The sequence below is a fragment of the Oxyura jamaicensis genome, chromosome 2 (assembly GCF_011077185.1).
Source record: "Oxyura jamaicensis isolate SHBP4307 breed ruddy duck chromosome 2, BPBGC_Ojam_1.0, whole genome shotgun sequence".
Classification (NCBI taxonomy): domain Eukaryota; kingdom Metazoa; phylum Chordata; class Aves; order Anseriformes; family Anatidae; genus Oxyura; species Oxyura jamaicensis.
Window position 1 is genome coordinate 116,353,728 of NC_048894.1, and position 16,665 is coordinate 116,370,392.

The 16,665-nt window shown below is 39.5% G+C and overlaps 1 protein-coding gene across 3 annotated transcripts in view; it reads left to right on the forward strand.

Moving 5' to 3' along the window:
* SNTG1 (syntrophin gamma 1) overlaps positions 1-16,665 on the forward strand; it is a 351,378-nt gene that overhangs the window by 224,412 nt on the left and 110,301 nt on the right. For all 3 annotated transcript variants that reach the window (XM_035316860.1, XM_035316859.1, XM_035316858.1), the window contains one exon: positions 15,313-15,415. In XM_035316860.1, coding sequence (XP_035172751.1) covers positions 15,313-15,415 — 103 coding nt within the window. The remainder of the gene's footprint in view (positions 1-15,312; positions 15,416-16,665) is intronic.

The following is a 16,665-nucleotide window of genomic DNA, read 5'->3' on the forward strand; positions in this document are numbered from 1 at the left end:
CAATTAAAATCTTGGGATCTTTGGAGTTTGGCAGCATAAAGACATTTAAAATTTTACTTTAACCTCTACAACTACAGCTCTTAATATCCAAGAAGTTATCAAGTCCCAATTTTTTATATCTCAGTAGGAAAGATTTATCTAAATGCAAGAGTGTGCTTTTATGAATCATCTCTTTATATAGTTGTTCCTTAGATAACTTCGAGTTACGTAGCATCAGCACTGTTTTGCTTATTTTCTGAATTTCTGTAGCCACTGACAGCACACAGAAAATTGTAAACCCAAATTATTAAGATTTGAGAGACCTACACTTTCTGAACTTGGGGCCTCTGGTTTGTGCATTCATCTGAAATTCTGATATATCACCTAGCAGCAATGTAACAAATTTTAAAAAGCATTTTGTTTTTCTTTTGTTATCAATGTTGCATTCTTTTGCTTCAGAAAACATATTCATGTTATTTAACTGTCTATACATTATATTTTTATAGGATTTTTAATTCTGAAATGGTAATTAATTGCTGGCATGAGAAGATTTTTGTGGGGTTATTGCCTAATTAGGAAAATAAAGTAAGGGTTGCAATGAGATATCCAGTATGATCACTTGGGGAAAATATCTCAGATTTATGCTTAACCTCATAAGTTATGAAGACCTCATTCTATGAACTTGTAGAACTTTAATTCAGTAGCACATTTACATAATTACACTGAAAAAAAATATGGCTATTTTATTTACCTTGGTATTATATGTTAATCTTTTTCTCTTTCCAAAATGTATGTAGATATTCTCCAGTTCATTAATGTCCATTGTGAGTACCCCAACCTCATTTTTTCCAAGGCTTAAAATATAGATGCTGCTGAAAATGATCCTGAAATGTTTAGGCAATATTGTTTGTGGATATTCCATATTACAGGATAGCTTTGTTGAATCTCAGTTCAGCAAAATATTTATGCCTTTGCCTAAAAGTATCAGTTTGTGTTTTGCTAAATTGGGGACTTTTTTGTTCCATAATTTTATTTTATTTTTTTTACACATATTTACAAAGAACAAAGTCAGTTTCTCATCTTCAGCTAGATGCAGAACACTGCTTTTGTACTGTGCAGCATTAAATGCTATGAAAGCCTTTCATTATATGTTTTCTCAGACAAAAACTTAGTTCTTTTGCCATTGAGCTCATTCCCTGAAGTACTGAAATATCTTATTCTGAGATTAAATCTTGAGCTGCTGAGAAGTTTAGCAGACTTAACTGCATATATTGATCTAAAACATTACTTCAAGTACAAATTTGTCCAAGAATTGCGCTTTATGTCATTGTGAAGTCAATAACATTTAGTGTTGAACAAATAGCAGTAGGCTTGCACGTTAATATTATTCAAATTTAGAATTAAAATTTGATTTTAAACTCTTTAAGACCATTTTGTATTAATTTTTCATGAGCATTTATGTGCTGGTGCTTGATTAGTGTGACTGTTCATGAAAAGTAAATGTTAAGGTCATATTTGCCAACAGGAAATTTTATATTGAATATGTAAATGTGAAATTTGCCACTAGCTGTTTATTTGACCCCAGTCTTGCAATGTGATTTGTGCAAGCACACCCTTATTCTGGAACTGATCCCTCTCTGCCCCTGAACTGAGGCCCTGCTTTGTCAGATAAAATGTTCAAGCAATGTTTCCAATGATCTTAGACATATCTCTGTTAAGAAAACATTTAAAATTTAAGAATGTATTTCAAATTGCTGGGCTAACTGGGAGACTCGAAGCATAGGAACAGAAGCAGTAGCCATGTTATGCAGTGTAGTAATGTGCATGCATTTTGAATATTACTAATCCTTTCACAAAAAGCACACAGAAAGAACATGTTTGTTTAGTAAATGTTGCACATGTGTTGGCAAAGCTGTGCAGAAATCTGTAGATGTTGTTGTAACAGTACTGTAGATGCTTCTCCCATTTCAGTAGGAATCTTGTTTTGGCTACTAAGAGGATCACACATTTCTTCCAAAGAAGCTAGGATCAATTTTTTTATTTGGAATGTAGCAATGAGATTGATCCCAAACAAAATCTGATTCCTTTTGTAAATTTATGAGTTATCACACCAATGAGAGGTTTACACAAATAAATTCTATTACAATTAAAGCATGTAGGATCTGTAGAAGATGAAATATGTATTACTGGAACTAGTTCAAACTGGAATTAGTCATATTGACCTAAAACATTTAACAGATGGTGGGGTTGAGTTTTTTAGCTACATGGCGATGGCTTTATCAGCCTCATACAGTTGTAATATATAACTGGAAAAATGTTTTCTTTTATTCAAAGGAATTAAAGTTCCTATTTCATATCCTTTTTAAAATGTAAAATAAATGGAAGTTTAGTTTCTGTTTAGAAACTGTTCTATGTTTTCAGTATTATTAAGGGGGTTGCTTCATTCTTCTCATCCAGTTGTTTACAAACTCATTAAATATATAATTACAAAAATATGTATTTATGAATTATCAGAGAAGAACAGTAGATGCCCAGCAGTTGAGTACATAATAACTTTCCAAATAAAAGAAACAGTTGTGAGAGTTTAAAGAAGAGGAGTTCTTAAAACTGTATAACTGATTGTTCAGGGTAGTTGAGTAATCCTAGAGAAGGAGAACCATACTGGGGTAGGCAATGTGTAAACGAGGATAGGCACTTGTGTGATTCAGCTCCATCATGTACTCTGCATATAGGTATACTGAAAAAGATCATGAAACATAGAAAGAGTTTAGGTGAGTCTTCTGGTTCTTTGAAATTTTGGTCCAGTTGTTTGCATAGGTATTTTCTTGACTAAGAAATGCATATTTGTGTACTTTTTTCTTCTGTGGACACAGTTCAAGACCAGTAGTAGTCCATGGAATATAGATTTGGGAATGTTAATGAAACCCATTGTATGGAAGAGATTTTACATGAGAATCGACACGCTGATGTTCAACTGGGTGATTCAGAGAAGTACTGGTCACACAGAATCACAGAATGGCCGAGGTTGGAAGGGACCTCTGAAGATCATCTAGTCCAACTTCCCTGCCAAGCAGGAACACCTAGAGCACATTGCGCAGGATGACATCCAGGCAGGTTTTGAATATCTCCAGAGAAGGAGACTCCACAACCTCTCCAGACAACCTGTTCCAGCACTCTGTCACCCCCTCACAGTAAAGAAATATTCATATTCAGCTGGAACCTCCTGTGCTTCAGTCTGTGCCTGTCGCTGGGCCCAAATGAAAACGACTCCATCCTCTCAACACCTTCCCCTCAGCTATTTATATACACTGATGAGGTCTACCTTCAGTCTTCTCTTCTCCAGGCTAAACAGGACCAGTTCTCTCAGCCTGTCCTCATATGACAGGTACTCCAGTCCTCTGATCATCTTAGCAGCCCTCCTCTGAACTCACTCCAGCAGCTCTATGTCCCTCTTGTACTGGGGAGTCCAGAATATGACACAATACTCCAGGTGTGGCCTCACCAGCGCTGAGTAGAGGGGCAGGATCACCTCCCTTGACCTAATTGTAACACGCTTCCAAATGTACCCCGTGATACCGTTGGCTTTCTTGGCCACACAGGCACCTTGCTGGCTCATGATCAGACTGCTGTCCACCAGGACTCCTAGGTCCCTCTCTGCAGAGCCATTGTCTAGAAGGTCAGCTCCCAGCCTGTTCTGGTGCTTGGGGTTATTCCCTTCTAGGTGCAAGACCCTTTACTTGCCCTTGTTGAACTTAGTAAGTTTCCTCTTGGTCCAACAGTCCAGCCTGCCAATGTCCTTCTGAATGGCAGCACAGCCCTCTGGGGTATCAGCCCCTCCTCTGAGCTTTGTGTCATCAGCAAATGTGTTGCCCTTTTTGAAGACCGGCATGATATGGGAGTTCTTCCAGTCCTCAGGCACCTCTCCTGCTCTCCAAGACATTTCAAAGATGATGGAGAGTGGCCTAGCAATAACTAGCCAGCTCCCTCAGCACCCATGAGTGCATTGGGGCCCATGGATTTGTGGATGTCAGGTTTTCTTAGATGATCTCTGACCTGATCCTCTTCGACCAAGGGAAAGTCCTCCTTTCTTTGGACTTCCTCTCTTGTCTCTAGGGTCTGAGATTCCTGAGGACTCATCTTAGTGGCAAAGAATGAAGCAAAAAAGGTATTCAGCAACTCTGCCTTCTCTCTATCCTTTGTCACCAGGGCACCTGCCCCATTTTCCCCAGTCTTCCTTTTTCTACTGATGTATTTGAAGAAGCCCTTCTTGTTGTCCTTGACATCCCCTGCAAGATCTAATTCCAAATGGCCTTCCTTGTCTTATCCCTGCATACCCTGACAGTGTCCCTATATCCTTTCCAAGTGGTCTGTCCCTTTTTCCACATGTTGTAAACTTCCTTCTTCTGTCTGAGCTTCTCCAGGAGCTCCCTGCTCATCCATGCAGGTGTCCTGCCCCCTTTGCTTGCCATCTTGCTCATAGGGGTGCTTGGAGGAAGTGATGCTTGAAGATTGACTAGCTGTCCTGAACCCCCGTTTCTTCTAGGGCCCTAACCAATGGATTCTTCCAAGTAGATTCCTGAAGAGGTCAAGGTTTGCTCTACTAAAGTCCATAAGTCCAGGTCACTGATAGATCACTGTAAACAATGTTGTAGAGTTAGAATTTATAAAGGGAAAACATATTTTTCATTTTTCAGAGTATGATATGGAATGTTCAGGGGCCTGTCACTGGCATTCCCAGTTTTCAAACACTTACAATTTTAGCAAGTTCTAATTCTGCGCTTTCTGTAGTTTCTGCATTGAACTAATCGTCTGTTAATAATTTGATATAATATGAACTGTGATGACCAGTACGTGCAGTCTTTAGTAGAACAGAATTCCAAATTAAAGTACATAACCTAAGAATGCTAATTAAGCACTCCTAGCTGTATTTTTTTTTTTTTCTGGATTATGTTTATTAACAATGCTAAGTTTAATGAAAGAAGAACGGGAAAAGGCTGTCAGAGCATTTTTTTCTGGCAGACTTTTACTTTTTCGTAAACTGTGATTTATTTATTTTTTCTTCCTTAGGTGTTAATGGTTATCTTTTGCTGAGGCACTTCTCGCTTTTGAAAAGATAAACATCTAACTAAGCAATAATTGCAGTCTACTGCTATTTGGAATTGCAGTCTATTGCTGTTACTAAACACTTCAGTGCTAATTATGGAGCATAACAATATTTATAGAGTTACCAAATATTGTTATTGGAACTTCTAGACAACCTTGTAAGTACTCCATTCAACAAATGTTAGATGTACATGTTAAAAATTGATCTTTTTGTCCACTTTGACTACAAATATATCACTGAAGCGATATAATTCTCTTTTTACCTTGGCACTGCATTGAAGGAAGAACTGATAGGAGCTGGTATCCTCTGTGGACTATATTTGGTCCTCTCTTATATGATCTAATTTTGGATTTCTTGAGAGTTAATTATCTTTTCAATAAATTATTTCTGAAATTTATCTTTCTCCTTCATCCTCTGTACACTTGTTGATGTTGCTTACATCTGATTATTTTAGTCATTTTCTATGAACAAAACTTTGTAGATGTCTCTTACTGTCAACTAATGCAAATGACATACTTTCCATGTAGGCTTTAAACATGATTATCTGTTTTTAAAGGAAGGTCGCTTAGATTTCTACTAATGCTTTATACATGAATCTTGATGTTGCATGTTATGGAACTTTTATGTCCAAAGCCCATGAGCTAGTGAAAACAGGTAGGGTGAAGAGCAATGAATGAAGCCAGAAGACAGTTATAATAAGACTGGTATGATATTGTCCAACTGAGAAACCACGTGATGATCTAGCTCAAATGAGTGCTGTCACTTGGAATCAAGAATAATTTTACTTCTAAGCAGTAAGTCTGATGGGACTTGTCAAAAAGCATCAAACCCTGAATCTCTGTGTATATTGCTCTGAAATGATCTTTCATATAGTTTCTTTGTAGCTGGAGCATTCACTGTGTAAGTGCTACCTTGGTTCAATTCTTGTGTCATCTTGAGAAACTCTAAACCTCTATTTGCCACTTTTCAGAATAATTACTTAGTGGTAGGCATAGGTAGAGTATCACTGCTGTAACCACTGATATTACTACATCCTTTTGCCTTTTTTTAAAGTGTGTTGGAAGCAAGTTACTTGCAAAAAAAGGTGTCTGAAAAGGAGGCCCTATCTTACTTCATCCTCCGCACATGCATCATTCTGCCCTGCATTTCTTTTTGCTTTGTTCGAGGAGCCTCCTCGTTCTAGTGTGAAAATCATTTGGTTTTGTATCTAAACATTCAGTACAAGTTGTACAACCAGGCAGTAAAATACCAAATCAACAACTCTGGTGATGTCAAGCTATGACCTGAAGTGTACTTTCAGTTGTACAGCCTGAGTTGGAACTGTTGTCATAAAAAATGTGTTCTAGTTTGCTCTGTAAATCAATAACAGAAATTTTCTGAAGAAAAGCTTTGATAGGTTTAACTATCATATTAATTGATTTACATTCTTTGTGGACAAATATTCTGATTGTTATCTGATCATAGGAATTTAAAACTCCCCATATTGTGATGTGTTTTTAATGTGAATATTCTATATTAACTACATTATTTTTTACTGAAAGAAGCTATTGTTTTTTTGAATAAACACAATTAAACTGTGAGCATGAATTGAGCATTCTGGCCTCAGAACTTTGTGTCATTCTACCAGAATATATATTGTAGTATTTGCTGATAGACTTAGTGAGTTGTACAAACTATGCACAGTATTTTTTTTAATTTTTTTTCCCAGATGTTTATAATTCAAGGTATTCATTAAAGAACTGAATTCTTCTTTCAAGCATACTGATGAGCGGAATCTGCTCCAGCTCAGGAGCCCACAAATCTTAGATAATATACATCTTCTGTTTAAGTCCTTACCACTTCATTTGTGGATAAATTTCATTTGTAATTTAAAAGTGAATTTACAGCCTCATTCAGGAAAAAATACTTACTGAAGTCAGAGGGATTTCACGCATCAGTGCTTTCATGAATATATTGAGAGAGATTTCAGCATATGCTCAAATGTCTTCTTGAACTGAGACTTTAAAAGGTTTTATAAAATTAAAAGGCAATATCATTGCAGGTATTATTGAAAATTCAAACTAGTGTTGTTATTATGGAGAGATATATTCAGCAGTATGACACGCCACCATAAAATTCACCTCTTCAAATGGCACTCTTGCAGTCATTACAGTAATTTTGTAGAAATATAGACACTGTCACTCCAGAAAGACTGGCTTTACTAATTTCACTGTTTTGCACAGCTGCTGCTTCAGAAAAGCACAACTGTTATTTTTACCTGTCTCACTTCACTCATGAAAATACCAACCTTAAATAGGGCTATGTGTGGCAAATGTAAATTAATTATTTATCACACTACTAGTAAGCTTATTCTTTGCATAGTGAAGTTTATAGACAGTATTTAATATTTATGTTTGTATAGTACTTTTCACATCGCAACATTCTACATTACATATATACATACATATATATCTATATATGTCATATATTATGCATTTCTGCAGTGGCAGAAATTAAATATATAGCCATAATATTCATGAGGAGATGTTAGGACTTTTCAGCATCACAGCTCCTTCCTGTTACAGGAATAACTTCACTAGACAGTGAGCATTAATCCAACAAGCTAGTATTGCTCACCAAATGAAATAAAAAATAAAACTAAATCAAGTAATAACAGCAATGCTAAATGGATTTTTGGGGTGGGGAAGGTTATATGTAATCTTGTTAGACTTTCAGAATGTTAGGTCTACAACTGAGTACAAATTTTGGGAGGAAATTATTCCATGGATTTACTACTATGAATTTATCTCGTGTCATATACATACATATACGTATGTATATATATAAAAAACCTTAGGAAATCACTGCCTTTAAAAAAATAAAATAAAGTCTTTCTTTAAAATCACTTTTCAAAAAAAAAAAAAAAAGTTTCTTTTTCTCTTCTTAGAAGTTGAGTCAAATTACATCTTTGTAGTAAGTCTTCAGTCATTTTTATAATGCCCACAATGTGTGACGGTGTAGGAGAAAAAAACAAGTCTAGTTATTCTGATGAACCTAGCTTTAAGGTTTCCTTTTCCATCAGAAAATATGCTGTAACTAAAAAAGTTTTTGTATAGTTTTATGGAGGATTTTGATAATACTAAATTTGAAAACAATCTTGAAATATTTGTTGAATTATCACTGCCATAAATTACAAATACGTACATTGTCGGTGATAGTGCTTGATTGATAAGGTATTGACAATGTCTATACAATAAATGTGAGGGGGCTTTCTTCTAAGAAGGGAGAAGGATGGTTCAGCACATATCTTATCAATTTCTTTATCTGAAAATTATGTCACGATTGACACCTGATTCATTCAATATATTCATGAAATTACTTCAGTGGTAGCTTTGTTATCGGAATATGCTAACAGTGTGGATCCACATGGATATACTTGTGCAAATAATTTTATTTTTTATTCATGTACATCTCCCAAGCCTGAACAAGCACTACGTTTATTCATCCAATTCTTATTTTACCAAAATAGCTCTATAAAGTGTTTAGCTAATTCAATGGCAGGCAATGATGGAGACAGAACAAGAAAGTCAGTATCTCTGACTGTTGTTAGAATTCCACTCATCTTTGTAAAACTCTAGAAATTCATACTGTATTGTATCTTTCAGACAATCTGTTTGACTCCTGTTTTCAACATTTTTTAGTTAAATTACTTTTGGTTGTTAGCTTTTTTACAAAAGTTACCAATTTTCCTTTTTTGAACATGAACTGTTCTGGTATACAACTGAAAACTTCCCTCGGTAAGAATAGATTTCCTATCGTATCTCATTCTCTTTTTGAATGGAGGAGCATGTTGAATGAGGACACCAAGTAAATCAATCCTCTAAGGCATGCTTGATTTAAAACAGTTCAGCAATTGTTCATTTATTATGTAAAATAAAGACAAAAATGTAAAATAACAGTAAGGCTTTCAACTGAAAGCTACAAAAGACAATTTCATTAAAAAAATAATTTTCTTCAACTAGCCTTATTTCCTAAAATGGCTTTGATAATGACTAGAAAGTAAGTGAAATTGGACTGATAGCCCATGTTTTATGTTGTAATTATTTGTAATTATGTTGTAATAATTAACTAGTTTTTTATTTTTTTTTTTAATTATTATTTTTTTCCAATCTTTTATATCTCTTTAGTCTTTATTTTACATGTCAAATCCAGTTTACTTTCTGGATTATATGCTTTATACACTCCAAAGTAAGCTTAAATGAAGTAAGTATTGCTGATCTCAACTAGATTGTGTACCAGCTTAAATTCTTCATCCTATGGGAAAAAGAAATTTGAGAGAGAAAGAGAGAAAGAGTGAGAGGTTACAGAAAAAGGTCATGTTAGATTACTTAGGGCAACTTCTAGCATTCATAGAGCAATATAGTATCAAATGAAATCATGTAGACTTGTGACTTGTTTAACTCTTGGAAGAAAAAAGCTTCACGGTCAGAGTTTAGTGTCTCAGCTTCTTTCATAGATGGTATCCACTTATTTGTATGTATCTTAAAAGGTGACTATAAATTAGAGGTGGTAATGCTGTAACTTCTTCCCTTCTTCCCTGTTTCTGAGTAAAAAGATTTTTTTAAAAGGCAGACAGTAGCTGCATTTTTTCCCACACTTTGTCTATCCACATCTATCATTTCAATACAGAATACATGCCTGTAAGTGTCTGCTTTGGCTATGACTTTTCTGAACCGTGTGACTGCTTCATTAGAGAGAAGGATGTGTTTTCTATGAAGCCTCAGGATGCACTATGGTCTCTGATGGAATTCAGGATTTCAGAGTCTTGATCTATACTACTCCACAGACGTTGTCATCTTTCTATGAAATAAGTACTACTTATGAGTGCTGAGGTATAAAACACACCATAAAGAGAAGTGCTCAAAGTTGTTCATGTTACAGCTGAAGTTTTGGGGTGAGATTTGAGTTAGTTGATGAGTTTTATTATGTGTATATGTGTGTCTGGTTATTAGCAGACATACATACTACCTTGCAAAGTATGCCTTGACAATCACTGTGTGTGCTGCTATATTAATCAATAAACAGCCTAAAACTTCAGAGTAGATTTCAGATACTAATTCAAGTACTGTGTCATCATATCATTACTCCTCTGTAGCATCCAATGTAGAACAGGAAGCATTGTGTTTAAATGAGAAGTTGATGTTTTTTTTTCTTGAAGAATTGCTTTACATTAGCTAAATGTAATGCAGTGATTCCACGTGAAATCATACCTGTATATAGTATTATACATGCATGTAGTTAAACATGTAGGATAGGTTGATAATAGGCATAACAGTGCGCGCAGGCAGGGTAAGCAGGCAGGGCTCCTCAGCACTCCTTTGCAGAGGTCTTTCCCTTTGGTACTTGTAACCTGCTTGCGAGGAACCTAGCCACGGTATCAACCAGGCAGAAAACCATGGCCTCTGCATCTCTCACGGCCACTCCAACCACAGTCACCAATGTGGCTACTCAGACAGAGAGCTCGGGGAAACATGTGGCCATCCCGGTCTTGGCTCCAGGGTGTGCCCGAGTCGTTTGTCGGTATCCGACAGCAGCAGTGAGGGGTATGCCTGTGGGAGGTGTGCCCAGACTGAAGAGCTGCTCAGCCAGGTAGCAGAGCTTCGGGAGGAGGTGAGCAGGTTGAGGAGCATCAGGGAGTCAGAGAGGGAAATTGACTGGTGGAGGTATATTCTACCCTCTCTGAGATAGACTCATGAGCCTGCCACAGCACAAGCGTCTCCTGCTATGCAGAAGACAAAAGTTCCCTCATCCCGCCAGGCAGTAAGAGGGGACCTAGGCCAAGGGGTAGATTGGAGGCAGGTTCCTACTTGGGGTGGTAGGTGAGCCCTGTCCCTGCCTCACCTTCCCATCTACCCTTATATAACAGGTATGAGGGTCTAGAACACGACAGTCAGAACTACAAAGTAGATGAAACCCCATCCCACCTGGAGAGGGTGCCTAAAGCAAGGCAACCTACCCCCCACATTGCTACATCATCTGTCAAAAAAGAAAGAAGGGTTCTTGTCATGGGGGGCTCCCTTCTGAAAGGGGCACAGGGCCCAATATGCCAACCGGACCCAACCCACAGGGAAGTCTGTTGCCTCCCTGGGGCTCGGGTGAGAGACTTTGCTAAGAAAGTCAAGTGCCTAGTACGGCCCGCTGACTACTACCCACTACCGGTCTTTCAGGCTGGCTAATGATGAGGTAGTAACAATAAGTCTGAGAGCAGTTAAAAGGGATCTTAGGGCTTTGGGGCGACTGCTTAAAGGATCAGGGGCACAGGGTGTGTTTGCCTCTGTCCTTTCGATAGGGGGGCTCAATGCTGACAAGTAGGCTCATCACATTAACACGTGGCTTCAGGACTGGTGTAACCAGCAGAACTTTGGGTTCTTCGATCACAGGAAGGTCTACGTGACACCAGGGCTGCTGGCACCAGATGGGATGCACCTCTCTCAGAGAGGGGTAAGAATTTTTGGTCAGTAGATGGCAGGGCTGATAGATAGGGCTTTACACTAGAGTTGAAGGGGGAAGGGGATAAAACCAGGCGAGCCGGTGATGACCTAAGGGATGGTGCACTAGAATCAGAGGGCGTGTGCCAGTGAGGTCCTTCGGTCAGCTCCACAAGGTGCTGCGTGTAGGGAGGCTCATCTGAAGTGCTTCTACACAAACACACGCCATGTGAGGAATAAAATGGATGAGCTAGAAGTCTTGGCCCAGTCCCACGGCTACGACATCATTGGCATAAGTGAAACCTGGTGGGATGAGTCCTGTGGCTGGTGTGCTGCAATAGATGGTTACAGGCTCTTCAGGAGGGACAGGCAGGATAGATGAGATAGCAATGTATGTGAAGCATGGCAGGTTGGCAATGGCAAAGTTGAGAGCCTCTCGGTAAGGATTACGGGACGAACAAATAAAGGGGATGTTGTTGTGGGAGTCTATTACAGACCACCTGGCCAGGACGACAATGCCAATGAATTATTCTTTGTGGAACTGAGAGACGCCTCAAGATCAACTCCCCTTGTCCTTATGGGGGACTTCAACTTGCCAGACATCAACTGGGATCACCACACGGCTGACACGAGCAAGTCCAGGAGGTTCATAAAGCACCTAGATGATAACTTCTTGGTGCAGGTGCTAAGGGAGCCAACTAGGAAAGGTGTCCTCCTAGATCTGTTGCTAGAGAACAGAGAGGGTCTTGTGGGAGACGTGGCAACTGGTGGTCGTCTCAGTCATAGTGACCATGAAGTGGTTGAATTTAGAATTTAGAATTTATGGTGACAGAAGGAAAACTGCCACCAAACCTTCAGCCCTGGATATGGGGAAAGCAGACTTCAGGCTGCTCAGGGAACTAGTCATCAAGGTCCCCCCAGGAAACTGCTTTTGAAGGCAAAAGCAGACACGTTTATGCCTTCTTCACCTCTGTCTTCAATGGCTTCGGGACCCAGGGTGCCCTGAGCTGGAGGACCGTGACAGTGGGAATGACAAACTCCCAACCAACCCTGAACATGTGTGGGATTTGCTGCTCCTCCTGGATCCATACAAGTCCATTGGTCCAGATGGGATTCATCCCAGGGTGCTTAAAGAGCTGGCTGATGTCATCGCGGGACCTCTCTCAATTATTTTTCAACAATCTTGGGAATCTGGAGAGGTCCCGGTAGACTGGAAGCTGGCAAATGTTGTGCCAATTTTCAAGAAGGGTAAGAAAGAAGACCCTAGCAATTACAGGCCCGTCAGTCTCACATCAGTGCCTGGTAAAATTATGGAGAAGATGACTCCTGAAGTTATTGAAGCGCACCTGGGGGACAATGCAGTCACTGGTCCCAGCCAACACGGGTTCATGAGGGGTAGGTCCTGCCTAACAAATTTGATTTCTGTTTATGATAAGATCACCTGTCTAGTTGGCCAAGGGAAAACAGCTGATGTGATCTTTTTGAACTTCAGCAAGGCTTTTGACACAGTTTCCCATAGGATCCTACTGGACAACATGTCCAGCATACAACTTAACAAAAAAATCATATGATGGGTGAGCAATTGGCTGATGGGCAGGGCTCAAAGGGTTGTGGTAAATGGGGCCGCATCAGGCTGGCAGATGGTCACTAGTGGGGTCCCTCAAGACTCTATTTTAGGGCCAGTCCTCTTCAATGTTTTTATAAATGATTTGAATGTAGGACTAGAAGGTATTTTGAGCAAATTTGCCGACAACACCAAACTTGGAGGAGTTGTGGACTCGGATGAGGGTGGAAAGGTCCTGCAGAGATATCTGGACAATTTGGAGAGCTGGGCAATCACCAACCACATGAACTTTAACAAAAGCAAATGCCGGGTCCTGCACCTGGGATGCGGCAACCCTGGCTATACGTACAGACTGGGTGACGAGACGCTGGAGAGCAGCCCCACAGAGAGGGATCTGGGGGTCGTGGTTGACAGCAAGTTGAATATGAGCCAGCAAAGTGCCCTGGCAGCCAGGAGGGCCAACCGTATCCTGGGATGCATCAAGCACAACATTGCTAGTCGGTCGAAGGAAGTGATCATCCCGCTCTACTCTGCGCTAGTGCGGCCTCACCTTGAGTATTGTGTGCAGTTCTGGGCACCACAGTACAAAAAGGACATTCAACTGTTGGAGAGTGTCCAGAGGAGGGCAACGAAGATGGTGAAGGGCCTGGAGGGGAAAACAGAAGGAGCAGCTGTGGTCACTGGGCCTGTTCAGCCTGGAGAAGAGGAGGCTGAGGGGAGACCTCATCATGGTCTACAACTTCCTCGCAAGGGGGAGTGGAGAGGCGGGTGACTTATTCTCTGTAATCCCCAGTGATAGGACCCACGGGAACGATGTTAAGCTGAGGCAGGGGAAGTTTAGACTAGACATCAGGAGGAGGTTCTTCACCAAGAGGGTGGTTGCGCACTGGAACAGGCTCCCCAGTGAAGTGGTCACTGCACCAAGCCTGTCTGAATTTAAGAAGAGATTGGACTGTGCACTTAGTCACATGGTCTAAACTTTTGGGTAGACCTGTGCGGTGTGAGGAGTTGGACTTGATGATCCTTATCGGTCCCTTCCAACTCGGAATATTCAATGATTCTATGATTCTATGATTCTATAACTTGTTGAGTTATTCAGATACCATGAAATCGTAGCAGAAGGGGGGCAATACGTCACATTAAAAGGTTTTATCTAATATATCACTTTGTAGCAGCTCTCCACCACTGCTCCCAGCAAGCTGGCTCTTTGCAAAGGAAGTTCAGTCATCGAGGCAGAGGAATGGTTCAAACTTCAGTTTTTATAAGCCCAACTTAAATTGACCCAAATTAGCAGGCTGTGGAGGCAGAACAACAGGAAATGTTCATTCTCTGATACACAGAGTTATGTATGCTTCTTGGCTTTCATGATATAACATGATTGTAGTGTTATTTCTCCATTGTTAAGGTTTCTCCATTGTTAAGGTTTCTCCATTTTGCTTAGGTGCTCATGTGCCTCCTTTGTGAGGTGCATGGAGTACCCTTCTGTGCTGTGTGGCTTGGGGTGGCATCAGCCACACCACAGAAAAGCTAAAGACATGAACAAGAGCCGTAGAAGCAATTATGAAAGAGTTACAAAAAGGCTGAGAGCATTCACAGTTGGATAGGGGATTTACTTGTCTTCCTACTTCCAAAATCTAGGCTGCCCTATGGTAAAACACAACCTTGTGCTTTTCTAAGACTTAAGGTTTTAGATAGGTATTTTTCCAGTGCATTTCTAAAGAAGATTAGATCTCTCATCCATGCCGGCGCAGTTTGACTAAATTTAACTCTGGCTGTAGGAAAGATTTATTCATAGGATTATGGCACAGCTGTGGAAACTGCAGCTATTGTTTTGGTTGGAGATTTCTGAGACAGCCCAGCAAAACAAAAACAAATTTTATACATGCAGGGTAGCGTGAATGATGCCAGGTCTGGAAGAGGGAGATGCTCAGCTGAACAGTGTCAGGGAGCAAGCTGTAGTACCAGCCAGTGCTATTTAAGGAGGCTAATTGTGCCCCCAGCATTACCTGTTTCTGGGAGCACAGCAAACGTGCATGTAAAAAGCTTTAAACCTTACTTTCTTCTTAAAGATGTTATTGCAATACACTGTAAAGCAGTTATGCTCTGGTATGTGGAAGCTGTGTGGCATTGTTTACATTTGCAGCTATATTTTGGTCATGCATTTATTTCAAGGTGTCCTGTCTGCATTTCTGTTCCAGGTTCAGGTCCTTCGCAATGCTGGGGAGGAAGTGACTCTAACTGTGTCCTTTCTGAAGAGAGCACCTGCTTTTCTCAAACTGCCACTGAATGAGGACTGTGCATGTAAGCCTTTATCACTTGTCAAAACAAACAAACAAAAACAGACCTAAAATCAATGTTGAGCTTCCGAACCTAGTGTGCATTGAGGAAGATTGACAGCAGTGTTTTCAGGCAGCATTGTGGCCTGAATATGAGGCCATCAAATTGCCAGGTCTTGTAGCAGTAGTCACCTCAAGGAAATGAGTGCAATCTTTGCTTGAAAACAGATCAGAAAGCATTTGGCCTTTGGTGTGAATCAGCAAATTTGCACGTGAGTCAGTGGAATTACATTAATCAACTGTAGCTTACATTCTGATGTAGAGCATTTAAAAGCAGTTTTCCAGGCAGCATCAGGTAACATTTTAGTCCAAAAGAGATCTGTTGTCGAAATGTGAAAATGAAATTGTGTGGGTATATTTGAAGGGCTTAACTTTCCTATTTAAAATTCAGCAGCTTTCACGTAGGTGTCTATTTACTTAAAAAAAAACAAAAAACTTCAGATTATTAGTATTTTGTTTAAGTCCAACTGAGTTTTAGTAAGTTAGCCCCATCAGAGTCATATGGAGACAGCTGTCTTTCTTTTAACTGTATTAAAATGTGAGTGTGAGTGCGTAATTATACAGTTGCAGAATACCTGAGCGTCTATATGGATATTCATGTATGTCAGCCTGTACCTTTTGTCATCCCTGCTTTCCTTCCACTTCTTTCTCCGAAAAACGTAAAAGGATTTGTTCACTTCTAAAGCAAAAAAAAAAAAAAAAAAAAAATATTTAATACATGTAGCCTTTGATTTTATGTCAGTAGGAATTAAATAAACTAAATTATTATATAATATTGAATACATACATTTGGAGAAGTACTATCTTTATCTTTTTTCCAGGCATTAAATTTTAGTGAGACAAGAAAAAAATAACAATACCATAAATTCTTAAATAAAAATGCGAAATAAAAATAAAAATTCTTAAATAAAGATTGTTCTCAGTCACTCATTGCCCTTTTTATGAAAGGATGTGGTACCATAGAGTGCACTGAGTAACACACACAAACATGCACTTAGAATCATAGAATTGTAGAATGACTTGGGTTGGAAGGGACCTCAGAGATCATCTAGAACTAACCCCCAGTTCTCAAAGTGGGGCTTTACAAGGGCTGAGTAAGGGGGACAATAACCTCCCTTGACCTGCTGGTCACTCCTGTATTGATGCAGCCCAGGATGCAGTTGGCCTTCTGGGCTGCAAGCACGCACTGCTGGCTCATGTCGAGCTTGTCATCCA